Raw genomic sequence first — 20,101 nt, forward strand, 5'->3', positions numbered from 1 at the left:
TATAGGGGGAAGGAGACAGGGATACTGGAGTGATGGAGGTAGATATGTATAGGGGACAGGGATACTGGAGTGATGAAGGTAGATATGTATAGGGGACAGGGATACTGGAGTGATGGAGGTAGATATGTATAGGGGACAGGGATACTGGAGTGATGAAGGTAGATATGTATAGGGTTAACGGGACTAGGCAACAGGATATATGATAAACAGAGAAGCAACAGCTTGCATGTGAGTGGGTGTGCGGGTGTGTAGAATCAGTATAAATGTATGTGCATATTATTTGTGAGTGAGCAAAGGATGGAGTGACATGAAAAGCGTGAGCCACCTCATTTAACCATGGCAAGGCGACTGGTAATTTGGCAGAATATAAACAGTGTAGTTATTCACCCTCCAAGCCAATCAAACAAGCTAAACGTCAGTATAGAGATAAAGTGGAGTCGCAATTCAACGGCGCAGACACGATACATATGTGGCAGGGACTACAGACAATCACGGACTGCAAAAGGAAAACCAGCCACGTCGCCGAGACTGACGCCTTGCTTCCGGACAGGCTAAACACATGCTCAGCCCCCTCCTGTACTCCCTGTTCACCCATGACTGCGTGGCCAAGCATGCCTCCAACTCAATCATCAAGTTTGCAGACGACACAACAGTAGTAGGCTTGATTACCGATGATGACGAGACGGCCTACAGGGAGGAGGTGAGGGCAGTCAGAGTGTGGTGTCAGGAAACCACCTCTCACTCAACGTCAACAAAACAAAGGAGATGATCGTGGACTTCAGGAAACAGCAGAGGGTACACCCTCCTATCTACATCGACGGGGCAGTAGTGGAGAAGATGAAAGCTTCAAGATCCTTGGTGTACAAATCACTAAAACTGAAATGGACCACCAACACTGACAGTGTGGTGAAGAATCCCCCTGAGCCTCTTCAACCTCAGGGGGCTAAAGAAAGGCTCTCCAGAGGGTTGTCAGGTCTGCCCAACATGTTACCGGGGGCAAACTACCTGCCCTCCAGGACATCTACAGGAAGGCCAAAAAGATCATCAAGGATAACAACCACCCGAGCCACTGCCTGTTCACCCCGCTATCATCCAGAAGGTGAGGTCAGTACAGGTGCATCAAAGCTGGAACCGAGAGACTGAAAAACAGCTTCTATCTCAAGGCCATCAGACTGTTAAACAGCCATCACTAGCACATTAGAGGCGGCTGCCTATAGGCATAGACTAGAAATAACTGGCCACTTTAAGGAATAGACGACTAGTCACTTTAATAATATTTACATATCTGGCGTTCCTCATCTCATATTTATATACTGTTTCTATACTATTCTACGGTATCTTAGTCACTTAATGTTTACATATCTGGCATTATTAATCTCATATGTGTATATACTGTTTTCTATACTATTCTACAGTATCTCATTCACTTAATAATGTTTACATATCTTGCATTACTCATCTCATATGTATATATTGTTTTCTATACTATTCTACTGTATCTTAGTCCATTCTGCTCTGACATTGCTTGTCCATATGTATAAAGTCTTAATTCATTCCTACTTAGATGTGTGTGTATTGTGTATATGTTGTGTAATTTGTTAGATATTATTTGTTAGATATTACTGCACAGTTGGAGCTAGAAGCACAAGCATTTCGCTACACCCGCAATAACATCTGCTAATCACGTTTATGTGACCAATACAATTTGATTTGATTTGACATTGTGTGTGAGTGTGTAGGGCCCTGTGAGTGTGTAGGGCCCTGTGAGTGTGTAGGGCCCTGTGAGTGTGTAGGGCCCTGTGAGTGTGTAGGGCCCTGTGAGTGTGTAGGGCCCTGTGAGTGTGTAGGGCCCTGTGAGTGTGTAGGGCCCTGGGAGTGTGCATAGAGACATTGCAAAATTAGGTGTTAGGTGTTTATCAGTCGTATTGCTTGTGTATAGAAGCCGTTAAAGAGCCTGTTGGTATCAAACTTGATGCCCCTGTACCACCTGCCGTGTGGAATGAGAGAGACTTGTCTACAGCTTGGGTGGTTGGGGTCTTTGACGATTTTCCGGGCCTTTTTTTCACACTGCCTGATACACATGTCGAGGTCCTGGATGGCAGGGAGCTTGGCCCCAGGGATGTACTGGGCTGTCCTCACAACCCTCTGTAGCGCCACCACACTGCAAATGTCACTGACATCCTCCCAGTAAGCTGACTCATCGTTGCCGGTGATACCACTGTCGTTTCGTCAGCGAATCTGATAATGGTGTTGGAGTCGTGTATGGCAACATAGTCATGGATGAACAGGGAGTACAGGAGGGGAGTAAGCACACACCCCTGTAGGGCTCCTGTGTTAAAGGTCGGTGTGGTGGGGTGATGTTGCCTGCCCTCACCACCTGGTGTTGGCCCGTCAGGAAGTCCAAGATCCAGTTGCAGATTGAGGTGTTCAGACCCAGAGTCCTAAGCTTAGCAGAGAACTTGGACGGGGATAATGGTGTTGAACGCTGAGGTGTAGTCAATGAACAGCATTCTCACATAGGTATTCCTCTTATCTAGGTGGGGTAGGGTTAGGGTTAGTTAATACCTAACCCTTATCTAGGTGGGGTAGGGTTAGTTAATACCTAACCCTTATCTAGGTGGGTTAGGGTTAGGGTTAGTTAATACCTAACCCTTATCTAGGTAGGGTAGGGTTAGTTAATACCTAACCCTTATCTAGGTGGGGTAAGGTTAGTTATTAACAGGTATTCCTCTTATCTAGGTGGGTTAGGGTTAGGGTTAGTTAATACCTAACCCTTATCTAGGTGGGGTAGGGTTAGTTAATACCTAACCCTTATCTAGGTGGGGGAGGGCAGTGTGGAAAGCAATTGAGAATGCGTCATCTATTAATCTGTTGGGGCTCCTTTAGGATCAGGGTTGAGTCCCTTACAGAGGGTTGGGATCAGGTTTGAGTCCCTTACAGAGGGTTGGGATCAGGGTTGAGTCCCTTACAGAGGTTCAGGGTCAGCGTGAGGGTTGTCCCTTACAGAGGGTTAGGATCAGGGTTGAGTCCCTTACAGAGGTTCAGGGTCAGCGTGAGGGTTGTCCCTTACAGAGGGTTAGGATCAGGGTTGAGTCCCTTACAGAGGTTCAGGGTCAGCGTGAGGGTTGAATGAATCTGTTGGGGCGGTATACATATTAAAGTGGGTCCAGGGTGCCTAGGATGATGGAGTTGATGTGTGCCATAACCAGCCTCTCAAAGCACTTCATGATTACAGCTGTGAGGGCTACAGGACGGTAATCATTGTGGCCTTACAGTTCTTAGAAACAGAGATGATTGGGGTCATCTTAAAACATGTGGGGATTAAAGACTGGAACAATGAGAGGTTGGACATTACAGACTGGGATAAGGAGAGGTTGGACATTACAGACTGGGATAAGGAGAGATTGGACATTACAGACTGGGACAAGGAGAGATTGGACATTACAGACTGGGACAAGGAGAGAAACATTACAGACTGGGACAAGGAGAGATTGAACATTACAGACTGGGACAAGGAGAGGTTGGACATTACAGACTGGGATAAGGAGAGATTGAACATTACAGACTGGGACAAGGAGAGGTTGGACATTACAGACTGGGATAAGGAGAGATTGGACATTACAGACTGGGACAAGGAGAGGTTGGACATTACAGACTGGGATAAGGAGAGATTGGACATTACAGACTGGGACAAGGAGAGATTGGACATTACAGACTGGGATAAGGAAAGATTGGACATTACAGACTGGGACAAGGAGAGATTGGACATTACAGACTGGGACAAGGAGAGATTGGACATTACAGACTGGGACAAGGAGAGATTGGACATTACAGACTGGGAAAGGAGAGAAACATTACAGACTGGGATAAGGAGAGATTGGACATTACAGACTGGGACAAGGAGAGATTGGACATTACAGACTGGGAAAGGAGAGATTGGACATTACAGACTGGGACAAGGAGATATTGGACATTACAGACTGGGAAAGGAGAGAAACATTACAGACTGGGACAAGGAGAGGTTGGACATTACAGACTGGGATAAGGAGAGATTGGACATTACAGACTGGGACAAGGAGAGATTGAACATTACAGACTGGATAAGGAGAGATTGGACATTACAGACTGGGACAAGGAGAGATTGGACATTACAGACTGGGACAAGGAGAGATTGGACATTACAGACTGGGACAAGGAGAGAAACATTACAGACTGGGACAAGGAGAGAAACATTACAGACTGGGCCATGGAGAGATTGGACATAACAGACTGGGACAAGGAGAGATTGGACATTACAGACTGGGACAAGGAGAGAAACATTACAGACTGGGACAAGGAGAGATTGGACATAACAGACTGGGACAAGGAGAGATTGGACATTACAGACTGGGACAAGGAGAGAAACATTACAGACTGGGACAAGGAGAGATTGGACATTACAGACTGGGACAAGGAGAGAAACATTACAGACTGGGACAAGGAGAGAAACATTACAGACTGGGACAAGGATAGATTGGACATTACAGACTGGGATAAGGAGAGGTTGGACATTACAGACTGGGACAAGGAGAGATTGGACATTACAGACTGGGATAAGGAGAGGTTGGACATTACAGACTGGGTAAGGAGAGATTGGACATTACAGACTGGGACAAGGAGAGATTGGACATTACAGACTGGGACAAGGAGAGGTTGGACATTACAGACTGGGATAAGGAGAGATTGGACATTACAGACTGGGACAAGGAGAGGTTGGACATTACAGACTGGGACAAGGAGAGATTGGACATTACAGACTGGGACAAGGAGAGGTTGGACATTACAGACTGGGATAACGAGAGATTGGACATTACAGACTGGGACAAGGAGAGAAACATTACAGACTGGGACAAGGAGAGAAACATTACAGACTGGGACAAGGAGAGGTTGGACATTACAGACTGGGACAAGGAGAGATTGGACATTACAGACTGGGATAAGGAGAGATTGAAAATTACTCTGAATATGCCTGCCAGCTGTTCTGTGCATGCTCTGAGATCGCGCCCTGAATACCGTCAGGGCCCACAACCTTACGGGTGTTGACCTGATTAAAGACCCTTCTCACGTCGGCCTCGGAGAGCGAGGTCACCTAGTCCTCTGGGTTGGTGACGATCCTCACACCCGGCTTGATGTTGTTGTTGTGGTTGTCAAAGCGTACATAAAATGTTTGTCTGGTAGAGAGGCATTGTTGGTCAGATCACGGCTGGGTCTTCCTTTGTGATCTGTAACGGACTGTAGCCCCTGCCACATGTGGCGGGCGTTGGAGCCTGTGTAACATGATTCCACCTTATTCCTATATTGTCCTTTTGCTCACTTGATGACTCTGCAGAGGTCATAGCGGGCCTTCTTGTACTTATTCTTGTCTTCAGCCGTAGCATCAGGGTTGTCTACGATTGCACTGTGTGCGGTAGCCCTGCTCTTTAGTTTAGAACCGACCTCTGTGTTAATTCAGGGCTTTTGATTGGGGAAGCAGCCACCCTCGCCATGGGAACAACGTCATCGATGCATTTTCTAATGAAACCGGTGATGGAGGTGGTTAGCTCGTCGACGGAGTCTCAAAACATATTCCAATCAGCGCCAGCAAAGCAGTCCTGTAGCATACCCTCTGATTCTGGTGACCATTTCTCAACAGAGCGAATTGCAGGTACTTCCTATTTCAGCTTCTGCTTGTAAACAGGAAGCAAGAGTCATGATCTGATTTGCCGAATGGCGGAGGAGGGAAAGCCTTGTATGCTTGCATGTGGGTAGAATAGCAGTGGTCTAGGGCTTTATCGCCCTTAGTGGCATTGGAGATGTGTTGATAGAAGTTGGTCATCACGTGTCTTAGTGACGCCGAATTAAATCAGTGGCAATCAGAAAGTCAGTCTCTGGGTGTAGGGTTTCCTGCTTGTTTATAGCCTTGTACAGTTTGTTAAGCTCCAGCTTGTTATTTTTATTTTCCTGAGGAGGAATGTATACAGCAGTCATGATAACAGCTGAAAAATCCCCCGGGGGGTAGAAGGGTGAGCATTTGACCATCAGGTATTCCAAGACGGGTGAACAGTGGGTCAACACTTCCACCGTGTTGGAATTAGCACACCATTTGGAGTTGATGAAGAGGCAAAAATTTGGAGTTGATGAAGAGGCAAAACCCTCCCCCCCTTGATTTCTCTGGCTCCATTGTCCTGTCCGCCCGGTGAATAGAGAATCCACTGAGTTGGATAGCTGTGGGGGGTATCTTGTCTCTGTTTCTGAAAAGCAAAGAAAACTGCAGTTCCTAGAGTCCCATTGGTAGCAGATCCCCGATCAGAGGTCCTCCATCTTTTATCTAGTGACTGTACATTAGCCAGTAGAAAGGAGGGACGATCAGAGGTCCTCCATCTTTTATCAAGTGACTGTACATTAGCCAGTAGAATAGAGGGAAAAGTTGTCCGGTTTTCCCTTCACTTTAATCTCACCAGGATTCTCTTGCCTCACTTGCCTCTGTAACGCCGGTGTTTCCTCTTGGGTAGCCCATAAATTGGGTTGGAATTACAGAGAGAGCCCAGGGCAGATGATTTGAAGTAGAAGCCGGAATTGGGGAAAGTAACTGCCGATTTGATGTTCAAGAGTTGTTGTCGGTTGTAAGAAATGATAGAGGATACATTTAGAGAAAATCAAATTAAAATATATCACAAAATTTGGGTCGGAGCTTGCAAAATGGCAGTCATCCAATACGGCGCCATCTAGGATCTACTTGTATCTGGCTGCAGTGAAGGGACAGGGAGGGGTTGGAGAGGATCTCTCCTTGGACATCAGTATCTGACTGCAGAGAAGGGAGAGGATCTCTCCATTGTCCCTTTTCTCCTTTTTTACAGTCTCTAGAAGGAGCTCAGCTCTGACCTCTAGTGGTGAGAGTTATAGAACCCACTGCCCTTTATGGTTGTGAGGTGTGGGGTCCGCTCACCAACCAAGAATTCACAAAATGGGACAAACACCAAATTGAGACTCTGCATGCAGAATTCTGCAAAAATATCCTCCGTTTTCCATATTAAAACACCAAATAATCCATGCAGTGCAGAATTAGGACGATACCCGCAATTATCAAAATCCAGAAAAGAGACATTAAATTCTGCAACCACCTAAAAGGAAGTGATTTCCAAACCTTCCATAACAAAGCCATCACCTACAGAGAGATGAACCTGGAGAAGAGTCCCCCAAGCAAGCTGGTCCTTGGGCTCTGTTCACAAACATACCCCACAGAGCCCCTGGACAGCAACACAATTAGATCCAACCAAATCATGAGAAACCAGAAAGATAATTACTTGACACATTGGAATGAATGTACTTTTTTTTTTTGCAAACTAGAATGCTAATTGGCCCAAAACAGAGAGTACACAGTGGCAGAATACCTGACCACTGTGACTGACCCAAACTTAAGGAAAGCTTTGACTATGTACAGACTCAGTGAGCAGAGCCTTGCTGTTGAGAAAGGCCACTGTAGGCAGACCTGGCTCTCAAGAAAAGACAGGCTATTTGCACACTGCCCACAAAATGAGGTGGAAACTGAGCTGCAATTCCTAACCTCCTGCCAAATGTATGACCATATTAGAGACACATATTTCCCTCAGATTACAGATCCACAAAGAATTCGAAAACAAACCCAATTTTTATAAACTCGAATATCTATTGCGTGAAATACCACAGTGTGCCATCACAGCAGCAATATTTGTGACCTTTTGCCAAAAGAAAAGGGCAACCAGTGAAGAACAAACACCATTGTAAATACAACCCATATTCACGTTTATTTATTTCCCCTTTTGTACTTTAACTATATGCACATAATATGGCATTTGAAATGTCTTTATTCTTTTGGAACTTTTGTGAGTGTAATGTTTACTTGTTAATTGTTATTGTTTATTTCACATTTGTTTATTATCTACTTCCTTTGCTTTGGCAATGTTAATATATGTTTCCCACGCCAATAAAGCCCTTAAATTGAATTGAATTGAGAGGAGACATCCCACAGCTCAGCTCTGCCCTCTAGTGGTGAGAGGAGACATCCCACAGCTCAGCTCTGCCCTCTAGTGGTGAGAAGAGACATCCCGCAGCTCAGCTCTGCCCTCTAGTGGTGAGAGGAGACATCACACAGCTCAGCTCTGCCCTCTAGTGTTGAGAGGAGACATCACACAGCTCAGCTCTGCCCTCTAGTGGTGAGAGGAGACATCCCACAGCTCAGCTCTGCCCTCTAGTGGTGAGAGGAGACATCCCACAGCTCAGCTCTGCCCTCTAGTGGTGAGAAGAGACATCACACAGCTCAGCTCTGCCCTCTAGTGGTGAGAGGAGACATCACACAGCTCAGCTCTGCCCTCTAGTGTTGAGAGGAGACATCACACAGCTCAGCTCTGCCCTCTAGTGGTGAGAGGAGACATCCCACAGCTCAGCTCTGCCCTCTAGTGGTGAGAGGAGACATCCCACAGCTCAGCTCTGCCCTCTAGTGGTGAGAAGAGACATCCCGCAGCTCAGCTCTGCCCTCTAGTGGTGAGAGGAGACATCACACAGCTCAGCTCTGCCCTCTAGTGTTGAGAGGAGACATCACACAGCTCAGCTCTGCCCTCTAGTGGTGAGAGGAGACATCCCACAGCTCAGCTCTGCCCTCTAGTGGTGAGAGGAGACATCCCACAGCTCAGCTCTGCCCTCTAGTGGTGAGAAGAGACATCCCGCAGCTCAGCTCTGCCCTCTAGTGGTGAGAGGAGACATCACACAGCCCAGCTCTGCCCTCTAGTGGTGAGAGGAGACATCACACAGCTCAGCTCTGCCCTCTAGTGGTGAGAGGAGATATCACACAGCCCAGCTCTGCCCTCTAGTGGTGAGAAGAGACATCACACAGCTCAGCTCTGCCCTCTAGCGGTGAGAGGAGACATCACACAGCCCAGCTCTGCCCTCTAGTGGTGAGAGGAGACATCACACAGCTCAGCTCTGCCCTCTAGTGGTGAGAGGAGACATCACACAGCTCAGCTCTGCCCTCTAGCGGTGAGAGGAGACATCACACAGCCCAGCTCTGCCCTCTAGTGGTGAGAGGAGACATCACACAGCTCAGCTCTGCCCTCTAGTGGTGAGAGGAGACATCACACAGCTCAGCTCTGCCCTCTAGCGGTGAGAGGAGACATCACACAGCTCAGCTCTGCCCTCTAGTGGTGAGAGGAGACATCACACAGCCCAGCTCTGCCCTCTAGTGGTGAGAGGAGACATCCCACAGCTCAGCTCTGCCCTCTAGTGGTGAGAAGAGACATCCCGCAGCTCAGCTCTGCCCTCTAGTGGTGAGAGGAGACATCACACAGCCCAGCTCTGCCCTCTAGTAGTGAGAGGAGACATCCCACAGCTCATCACACAGCCCAGCTCAGCTCTGCCCTCTAGTGGTGAGAGGAGACATCACACAGCCCAGCTCAGCTCTGACCTCTAGTGGTGAGAGGAGACATCCTACAGCTCAGCTCTGCCCTCTAGTGGTGAGAGGAGACATCCTACAGCTCATCAAACAGCCCAGCTCAGCTCTGCCCTCTAGTGGTGAGAGGAGACATCCTACAGCTCAGCTCAGCCCTCTAGTGGTGAGAGGGGACATCCCACAGCTCATCACACAGCCCAGCTCAGCTCTGCCCTCTAGTGGTGAGAGGAGACATCACACAGCTCAGCTCTGCCCTCTAGTGGTGAGAGGAGACATCCCACAGCTCAGCTCTGCCCTCTAGTGGTGAGAGGAGACATCCTACAGCTCATCACACAGCCCAGCTCAGCTCTACCCTCTAGTGGTGAGAGGAGACATCACACAGCTCAGCTCTGCCCTCTAGTGGTGAGAAGAGACATCCCACAGCTCAGCTCTGCCCTCTAGTGGTGAGAGGAGACATCACACAGCCCAGCTCTGCCCTCTAGTGGTGAGAGGAGACATCACACAGCTCAGCTCTGCCCTCTAGTGGTGAGAAGAGACATCCCACAGCTCAGCTCTGCCCTCTAGTGGTGAGAGGAGACATCACACAGCTCAGCTCTGCCCTCTAGTGTTGAGAGGAGACATCACACAGCAGCAGCCAGAGGAGAGAAGACTACAGCTGTGTTCAAATAATCATACAAACCTCACTGACCATACTATTTGTGACGTGAATAGAGTATATAGTATGCTTATTGGTCATAGTATGGGTATAATTAGTATGCCAAAAGTTCCCGGATGTCGTACTAAATTCGCCAAAATATGAAGTATACACGCAGAAGACACTATTTCCGAACTTAAGGGCACATAATGTAATTCTTCAGGAAATGGGCGTGGCTTCACATCGTTTTCAGATTTAACGAAAAGGGCGGGAAATATGCAGCCAAAGTACAACGACAGCGGAAACAAATTCATTGCTTTAACTAATTATGACAAATATTAAGAAAATGTTGATCAATGTAATAAAGTAATGACTTCAAGTAAGTTACCTTACACTTTATGTTGGCTGACAATTTGTTAGCTACACTGTCCTTATGAACCACATAGCATTACAGCAGTATGTACCGTTATGTTAGCTAGCTACCTAACGCTAGTTGGCTACTTATACATCAAACTTACCAGTATATTAACTCTAGGCTACCTAACTAACTACTTAACGTTTTATTGACTTGATTATTCGTCATTCTTAGCTAAGTGGTATAGTCGTTGTGTTCTCAATGGACATTCGAGTGTTTCTTAAATTCGCTCTGGCTATCTACTCTGATTTCAGAGCACTCTCGTCTGAATGTACCAGAGCACAGAATAATGAATTTACAAGCGCTCAACAATGGTTGAATATAGCCAGTGTCATTAAACGTCGGCAAAAAAGCATACTTAAATTGTTGCCAGCAGCACAGTTACATTCACCAACGCTCTGGATAACATGAAAACTGCCTAACCAGCTCTGCTAGGGCGAGTAAAATGGTCAGAGTGGTCTCATTTGTGTCTGGAAGTAGCTAGCAAGCTATCCAACGTTAGCTTGGGTGCTTGACTGACGTTGTAAGGTCAGAACACTCAAATCAACAGTACTCCTCGGCCCGAGCGTCCAGTGTGCGCTCCGAGAGCAAAACGCTCTGAATTTACAAACGGACAATCTGACAATGCTCTGAATTTACGAGCGCACTCTGGCACTCCAGATTAAATTTAAGAACACACACGAAGTCATTAATTGTCTAACTAGTCAGTTGTTAAGCCAACTAGCTAGCAAGAGGTTGCATAGCAACAGCATCAACCTCCGGAATACAGGCAAAGCTCTAGAACGGTCAACTGAAAGGATACCATTTATTTACAGTATACTAAAATAAACAAATAGTATATAGCATGTAGTATATACTCATTAAGAATGTATGTATGTTAGTATGGGTATTCAAACACAGCTTAGGAGAGAAGAGGAGACTAGGGGAGAAGAGGAGAGAAGATGAGCAGAAAAGAGGAGAGGAGGAGAGGAATCAACTTATGAGAGTTGAGAAGCAGCCTCTGTCACTGGGTCAGTGAAGTTGTCAGTGTTGGGACTATAGTGAGATAAACTGAAATAAGAAGCAGGCAGGCAGATCATCTATATATCTGTTTTAATAGTTGATAAAGACAGTTGGAAAAGGGAAGTAGCTTATTTCATAAGAGGAAGTAAAGAACCATTCTGTAGAGTTTTCTCTAACCCTAACCCTCTACAGTTGCCTGTCTCTCTGTCAGATAGGATCGGTGTGACTCAGAGAAGGCTGTTAGCTGTGTGACTGGTGGATCAGGGTGTGTTGTAGTTAGTGACTGGGTGTAGTGTAGTTGACGTGGAGGGGATTCCCACTCTGTGTTTTGCTGTCACCTGGACTGAAGCTCAAAGTGCTACACCTTACTGAAGGTAACAACTATCTCTTTGTTCTTACATTCACACGCCCACTTCCCCCCAGCAGTGTGTAATGTTGTGTTTAAGGTGTTGCTATGGTTTGACTGAATAACAGTTTCACAGACGGGTAAAACCGAGAACCCTGATAGCCACTTCCTACAAAAATGCATGCATGCGCCCTCTCACGCACACACACAGACTGCGCCACACTACCCACGACACCACTGTTAAAGCTGCTCTGCACCAGAAATGAGCAACCGACAACACACTCATACCCCTCTCCCGCTACCTGGCATCGGACAGCAGAACAGCTTGCTGATGTCACATTTAGACACACACACAGGAAGGAAGGCGTGCATAACACAGACTGTTGACTCCTGCAGCGACAGCAACAGATGAGAAGACCTGTCAGTTGTTCCGCTACTGTGTGACTGCTGTTTCACATCCATCTGCTTATGTCATCCTCTGGGCTCTGATCTGACCTCTCACCTCACCTCTACCTGCACCTCATCAGACTGACTCACCTGGAGGGGCAACCTACCTGGTGGAACTAGAGGTAAACCTATAGGTCTCTGGAAACATTCCAACAGTTGAGCATGTTGAGCTTTTAGACCAGTAGAAGTCTTTCCAGGTCTTCTGTAAACATAACTATTGGGCGTGCTTAAAGTCTAGACAAGGCTTTGTATGTATCTGAGAAAGCACTCCAAAGACTCAGGGTCAGAAAGGGATTGAGAGGTGTTCTGTCAGAACCTAGACAGCCCGTTGGTTGGTTTGACACAGTACAGAAAGGACTTTGGAAAGTATTATGAACATGTCAGCCACAAAGACACAGAAGATGTTGAACTTTAAAATGAGCAATCCCAAAGTGTTTTGTCTAGTATTGTAGTAGAAAAATGGGTTTATGTAGAGCTGTGCAGTATTCTGGTTATGGTTAGAGCCATGTAGTTACATCTATATTGTTACATAACTGATTTTAGATCACAGTGTGTTGGTCAGGTCTTGGACCGTGTGACGAGACAGTACTGATTGTGTAAAGAGGTTTTAGTGTCCTGATTCAACTGTCATACACAGCTAACAACAAACGTCCTCAAAAATTTAGAGAATGTTCCCTTAATAAGGATCCGCCCCTTTTATTCAATATTCGCCTAAAATGACATACCCAAATCTAACTGGCTGTAGCTCAGACCCTGAAGCAAGGGTATGCATATTCTTAGTACCATTTGAAAGGAAATACTTAGAAGTTTGTGGAAATGTGAAAGGAATATAGGAGAATATAACACATTAGATCTGGTAAAAGATAATACAAAGAAAAAAAAACTGTTCTTTTGTATTTTTTTGTACCATCATCTTTGAAATGCAAGAGAAAGGCCATAATGTATTATTCCAGCCCAAGTGCAAATTAGATTTTGGGCACTACATGGCAGCAGTGTATGTGCACAGTTTTAGACTGATCCAATGAACCATTGCATTTCTGTTCAAAATGTTGTATCAAAACTGCCCAAATGTGCCTAATTTGTATATTAATATCTTTTCATGTTCAAAATTGTGCACTCTCCTAACAATAACATGGTATTCTTACACTGTAATAGCTACTGTAAATTGGACAGTGCAGTTAGATTAACAAGAATATCAGATGTCCTGGGAAATGTTCTTGTTACTTACAACCTCAAGCTAATTGCATTAGCCTACGTTAGCTCAACCGTCCATGGACGGGACACCGATCCTGAAGAAGTTTTAAGAGTCTCATTAACTAACATTTTTATATGAATGTCCCGATGATGTGCAAGGACTGTTTCTAAGGGACCATTCCATTAATGTCAAATAGAACTTATCCAGAACGTGGTAACCATGTTCACAGAATGTAAAATATTGATGTTCTAGACACTATTCACGGGAACGTTGCAAGAACATTCATATGCCCAATTTTCAGAGGGTAAGGGTAAGGATTCCATCAACGTCTCACCGAAAATACACAGAACATGGTTGCCATGTTCTCAGAATATAATATATTGATGTTCTAGAAACGTTTCATGGGACTTGGCAGGAACATTTCTGTGTATCAGTTGTCAGGGCATCGTTCTCCCAAAATAAAACAATCACACATTGTCACAGAGCCCATTAAGGCCCTGATTGGTGAACCACTGATCCATTCACAGCTCTTGGTCTGGTGGCAGAGTTTGGGACACACACAGTGCTTTCAACGTACATATTTGATTACATTGTGTATGTTCATTTATACAGAAATTATTGTTTCCCATGTCGTCACCTGGGATTTGAACTCACAACCTTAGCTCACGTCATTCAGATCTTCCTGCTACGCAACCATGTCCTTGCCAGGTATCAATTTGACTCTTCCCTCATCATTGATATGATTATCCCAAAGCAAACACTAAGCCCTCTTGTGCTTATTGGGTTAGTATAGTTAGGCCCTGTCCAGAAGCAAACCCCTTCTCCCTAGGCACTTATGTAGATGTAATAACGTGATAGGTTGAAGCAATAGGCTGAATGCACTTTGAAGTAAATCTCAAAAGAACACTTAATAAAAACTTGTATTGATCATAGTGATTCAGGAGTATCATTAAAACATGTTAACATGCCCCACCACCACCATTATACAACTATACTGAAAGCCCTTATATTGCTGAAATAAGTCAATCAAATCAATAATGACAGAATATTAAAATGAACTGATACCTGACAGGAACGGGTAGCAGTAAGACCTGAATGCCGTGAACTAACAGGATGTGAGTTCAAATACCAGGGAAGGACAAGTTGATCAGTAATTACTGAGAGCTATGAATGGATCAGTGGTTCACCAATCAGGGTGCTGATTGGCTGGGTAACAGTAGCGAGGCGTGATATGAAATGTTTTATTGGGGGGGGGGGGGGTTTCTTTGGGACCATCCGGTGACGTCCTGACAACTGATACACATAAATGTTACTGATAAGTTCCCATGAAACATGTCTAGAACATGAGTATATTATATTCTGATACCATGGCAACCATGTTCTGGGTATGTTTGGTGGAAAGTTCATGGAATATTCTCCTAACCCAACTAAAATTTGACACAAACATTAGAGGAACATTACAATCTTTTTCTCTTTCTCTAGAATTATTAGCTGGGTATGTTCTCTCTCTCTCTGTCTCTCTCTCTGTCTCTCTCTCTGTCTCTCTCTGTCTCTCTCTCTGTCTCTCTCTCTGTCTCTCTCTCTCTGTCTCTCTCTCTCTGTCTCTCTCTCTCTCTCTCTCTCTCTGTCTCTCTCTCTCTCTATCATATAAACTCAGGAAAAAAGAAACGTCCCTATTTCAAGGCCCTCTTTCAAAGATAAATCGTAAAAATCCAAATAACTTCACAGATCTTCATTGTAAAGGGTTTAAACACTGTTTCCCATGCTGTTCAATGAACCATAAACAATTAATGAACATGCACCTGTGGAACGGTCGTTAAGACACTAATAGCTTACAGACGGTAGACAATTAAGGTCACAGTTATGAAAACGTACGACACTAAAGAGGGCTTTCTACTGACTCTGAAAAACACCAAAAGAAAGATGCCCAGGGTCCCTGCTCATCTGTTTGAACGTGCCTTAGGCATGCTGCAAGGAGGCATGAGGACTGCAGATGGGGCCAGGGAAATAAACTACAATGTCTGTACTGTGAGACGCCTAAGACAGCGCTACAGGGAGACAGGATGGACAGCTGATTGTCCTCGCCGTGGCAGACCACGTGTAACAACACCTTCACAGGATCAGTACATCCGAACATCACACCTGCGGGACAGGTAAAGGATGGCAACAACAGCTGCCCGAGTTACACCAGGAACGCACAATCCCTTCATCAGTGCTCAGACTGCCCACAATAGGCTGAGAGAGGCTAGACTGAGGGCTTGTAGGCCTGTTGTAAGGCAGGTCCTCACCAGACATCACCGGGAACAACGTCGCCTATGGGCATAACCCACCGTCGCTGGACCAGACAGGACTGGCAAAAAGTGCTCTTCACTGACGAGTCGCAGTTTTGTCTCACCAGGGGTGATGGTCGGATTCGCATTTATCATCGAAGGAATGAGCGTTACACCGAGGCCTGTACTCTGGAGCGGGATCGATTTGGAGGTGGAGGGTCCGTCATGGTCTGGGGCGCTGTGTCACAGCATCATCGGACTGAGCTTGTTGTCATTGCAGGCAATCTCAACGCTGTGCGTTACAGGGAAGACATCCTCCTCCCTCATGTGGTACCCTTCCTGCAGGCTCATCCTGACATGACCCTCCAGCATGACAATGCCACCAGCAATAGTGCTCGTTCTGTGCGTGACTTTCTGCAAGACAGGAATGTCAGTATTCTGCCATGGCCAGTGAAGAGCCCGGATCTCAATCCCATTGAGCACGTCTGGGACCTGTTGGATCGGAGGGTGAGGGCTAGGGCCATTCCCCCCAGAAATGTCCGGGAACTTGCAGGTGCCTTGGTGGAAGAGTAGGGTAACATCTCACAGCAAGAACTGACAAATCTGGTGCAGTCCATGAGGAGGAGATGCACTGTAGTACTTAATGCAGCTGGTGGCCACACCAGATATTGGCTGTTACTTTTGATTTTGACCCCCCCTTTGTTCAGGGACACATTATTCAATTTCTGTTAGTCACATGTCTGTGCTGAAAATAAACGCAGTTGACAGTGAGAGTAAGTTTATTTTTTTTGCTGAGTTTATAAATACAGGAAGGGAGTTGGCCAGTCTTGGCGGTTAGGCTGAGGAAGAGGGGGGAGTGTAGAACGGTTCTGTAGATAACAGAGGAACTGTTTAAACATATCCTGCTGTTAGATTTACCTTGCTACAAGATTTCCAGTCCAGTCTCTGCTGCTGTCCTCAGAATAATGTCTTATAGTGTCATAATCTGACTGTCCTCAGAGTAATGTCCTATAGTGTCATAATCTGACTGTCCTCAGAGTAATGTCCTATAGTGTCATAATCTGACTGTCCTCAGAATAATGTCCTATAGTGTCATAATCTGACTGTCCTCAGAATAATGTCCTATAGTGTCATAATCTGACTGTCCTCAGAGTAATGTCCTATAGTGTCATAATCTGACTGTCCTCAGAGTAATGTTCTATAGTGTCATAATCTGACTGTCCTCAAAGTAATGTCCTATAGTGTCATAATCTGACTGTCCTCAGAGTAATGTCCTATAGTGTCATAATCTGACTGTCCTCAGAGTAATGTCCTATAGTGTCATAATCTGACTGTCCTCAAAGTAATGTCCTATAGTGTCATAATCTGACTGTCCTCAGAGTAATGTCCTATAGTGTCATAATCTGACTGTCCTCAGAGTAATGTCCTATAGTGTCATAATCTGACTGTCCTCAGAGTAATGTCCTATAGTGTTTTAATCTGACTGTCCTCAGAATAATGTCCTATAGTGTCATAATCTGACTGTCCTCAGAGTAATGTCCTATAGTGTCATAATCTGACTGTCCTCAGAGTAATGTCCTATAGTGTCATAATCTGACTGTCCTCAGAATAATGTCCTATAGTGTCATAATCTGACTGTCCTCAGAGTAATGTCCTATAGTGTCATAATCTGACTGTCCTCAGAGTAATGTCCTATAGTGTCATAATCTGACTGTCCTCAGAGTAATGTCCTATAGTGTCATAATCTGACTGTCCTCAGAGTAATGTCCTATAGTGTCATAATCTGACTGTCCTCAGAGTAATGTCCTATAGTGTTTTAATCTGTGTAATTTTCTTTCTTTCTGTCTGTCTGTCTGTCTGTCTGTCTGACTGTCTGTCTGTCTGTCTGTCTGTCTGTCTGTCTGTCTGTCTGTCTGTCTGTCTGTCTGTCTGTTAGTCTGTCTGTCTGTCTGTCTGTCTGTCTGTCTGTCTGTCTGTCTGTCTGTCTGTCTGTCTGTCTGTCTGTCTGTCTGTCTGTCTGTCTGTCTGTCTGTCTGTCTGTCTGTCTGTCTGTCTGTCTGTCAGTTCCTCTCCTGTCCTGATGTGGGAGATGCAGCTTTGGGACCAGAATGAATGTGTGTGACAGTTTGTGAGTGTGTGTGTTTGACTGTGAGCTGTGTGTTTGTTTGTGAGCTGTGTGTTTGATTGAGTTTATAAGAGTATGAATCTGAATGTCTCTGATCTGTGGGAGGAGCTTCCTGTTAACTCCTCCGGGCGGTGTGATGTGACTGGTTGGGAGCATCAAATGGAGCAGCTGTACTTTTGGTTCTACCTGCTGCTCTTCATCCCTGGTCTCTGCCTCAACACCACGGCTCTCTGGGTGCTTTGTAGACACATCAGGTACACACACACACACACACACACACACACACACACACACACACACACACACACACACACACACACACACACACACACGCCCTTTCTCCTCCCTAGTGTATGTTGACCCCCTCTCCTCTCTCCTCAGTAAGAAGACCAAGGCAGTGATCTTCATGGTGAACCTGGCTCTAGCTGACCTGCTCCATGTCATGTCTTTGCCTCTGAGGATCCACTACTACCGGACACACACCTGGCCCTTTGGACAAACACTGTGTCTGTTCTGTTTCTACCTGAAATACCTCAACATGTACGCTTCCATCACCTTCCTGGTGAGAACACACTCTCTGTTCTGTTTCTACCTGAAATACCTCAACATGTACGCTTCCATCACCTTCCTGGTGAGAACACACTCTAATCTGTTCTGTTTCTACCTCAAATACCTCAACATGTACGCTTCCATCACCTTCCTGGTGAGAACACACTCTAATCTGTTCTGTTTCTACCTGAAATACCTCAACATGTACGCTTCCATCACCTTCCTGGTGAGAACACACTCTAATCTGTTCTGTTTCTACCTGAAATACCTCAACATGTACGCTTCCATCACCTTCCTGGTGAGAACACACTCTAATCTCTCTCTCTCCTCCTCCTCCACCAGGTGTGTATCAGTGTCCAGAGGTGTGTGTTTTTGTTGCAGCCCTTCTATGCCAGGCGGTGGAGACGGCGTTATGACCTGTTGATCAGCGCCACTGTGTGGCTGGTGGTGGGAATATTTTGTTCCCCTTTTATTATCATGAGGATCAGCAACAGCACTGTACCCGGCCAATACACCCCTAGCCCCAGTACCAGTCTCATACCCATCTCTAACCCCAGCTATTACACTGGTAGTCCTATTCCATACTCCACACCCTCCACCTTACCTTACACAAGCCCCAGCCCCAGACCCAGTGACGGCTGTTTTAAGGACCTGCCCACCAGGAAACTGCCACTTCCCCTGATGGCAGCCATGATGGTGCTTGCGGAGCTGTTTGGGTTTGTGTTACCGCTCAGTGCCATCAGTTACTGCTCTCTCCGGATCGCTCACTCACTGAGACAGAGACAGGACAGAGAGCACCACCAAAACCACCGCTGCCCCTCGACCAGCCAGGCCCAACCCTCAGCCCAGATGGACAGAGAGCACCACCACAACCACCGCTGCCCCTCGACCAGCCAGGCCCAACCCTCAGCCCAGATGAACAGGCAGACGGACAAAGATAAGCGTCGCGCCCTGAGGATGGTTATGAGCTGCTCGGCTCTATTCCTGTTCTGTTTCGCTCCGTACCACGTCAATTTCCTGTTGTACGTGATGGTGTCTCAGGATATAGTGTCCCACTGCCCCACGATGCTGGTGGTGCGTCATTTCCACCCTGTTTCTCTGTGTGTAGCCAGTATGTCCTGCTGTCTGAACCCTTTGTTATATTACTTCCTCACTGCAGAGTTCAGACAGCACCTCTCCCAACGGACCTCCTCCCTCTCCTCCTCCATTAGAGGCCGGCTCATGAGCCTGGAAAGCACCTCCTCTTTTAGGGAGTAACACCTCTTGTAGGGAGCACTTTGTCTCCTCCTCCTCTCCTCAATCAATCAAATGTAAATATGAAGCCCTTTATACATCAGCCGATGTCACAAAGTGCTATACAGAAACCCAGCCTAAAACCCCAAAAAGCAAGCAATGCAGGTGTAGGAGCAAAGTGGCTAGGAAAAACTCCCTAGAAAGGCAGGAACCTAGGAAGAAACCTAGAGAGGAACCAGGCTCTGAGAGGGTGGCCAGTCCTCTTCTGGCTGTGCCAGGTGGAGATTATAACAGTACATGGCCAAGATGTTCAAATGTTCATAGATGACCTGCAGGATCAGATAATAATAATCACAGTGGTTGTAGAGAGTGCAACAGGTCAGTCCCTCAAGAGTAAATGTCAGTTGGCTTTTCACAGCCGAGCATTCAGAGTTAGAGACAGCAGC

At 46.1% G+C, this 20,101-nt stretch overlaps 1 protein-coding gene across 2 annotated transcripts; it reads left to right on the forward strand.

The window, feature by feature from the left end:
* The first annotated feature begins 11,682 nt into the window (after nucleotides 1-11,682).
* Nucleotides 11,683-19,817, forward strand: p2ry10 (P2Y receptor family member 10). Of its 2 annotated transcripts, XM_029719760.1 has the most exons (5): nucleotides 11,683-11,864; nucleotides 12,364-12,405; nucleotides 17,813-18,127; nucleotides 18,255-18,720; nucleotides 18,765-19,817. In XM_029719760.1, exons 3-5 carry the CDS (start codon nucleotides 17,949-17,951, stop codon nucleotides 19,677-19,679), a joined length of 1,560 nt encoding a protein of 519 aa, XP_029575620.1. In that variant the 5' UTR covers nucleotides 11,683-11,864; nucleotides 12,364-12,405; nucleotides 17,813-17,948; the 3' UTR covers nucleotides 19,680-19,817. The 2 variants fall into 2 exon arrangements, with proteins under 2 accessions (XP_029575620.1, XP_029575628.1); XM_029719768.1 differs by lacking the exons at nucleotides 11,683-11,864; nucleotides 12,364-12,405 and having other exon boundaries at nucleotides 17,721-18,127; nucleotides 18,255-18,435.
* Nucleotides 19,818-20,101: the final 284 nt, after the last annotated feature.

This window comes from Salmo trutta, chromosome 3 (assembly GCF_901001165.1).
Source record: "Salmo trutta chromosome 3, fSalTru1.1, whole genome shotgun sequence".
Taxonomy (NCBI): Eukaryota; Metazoa; Chordata; class Actinopteri; order Salmoniformes; family Salmonidae; genus Salmo; species Salmo trutta.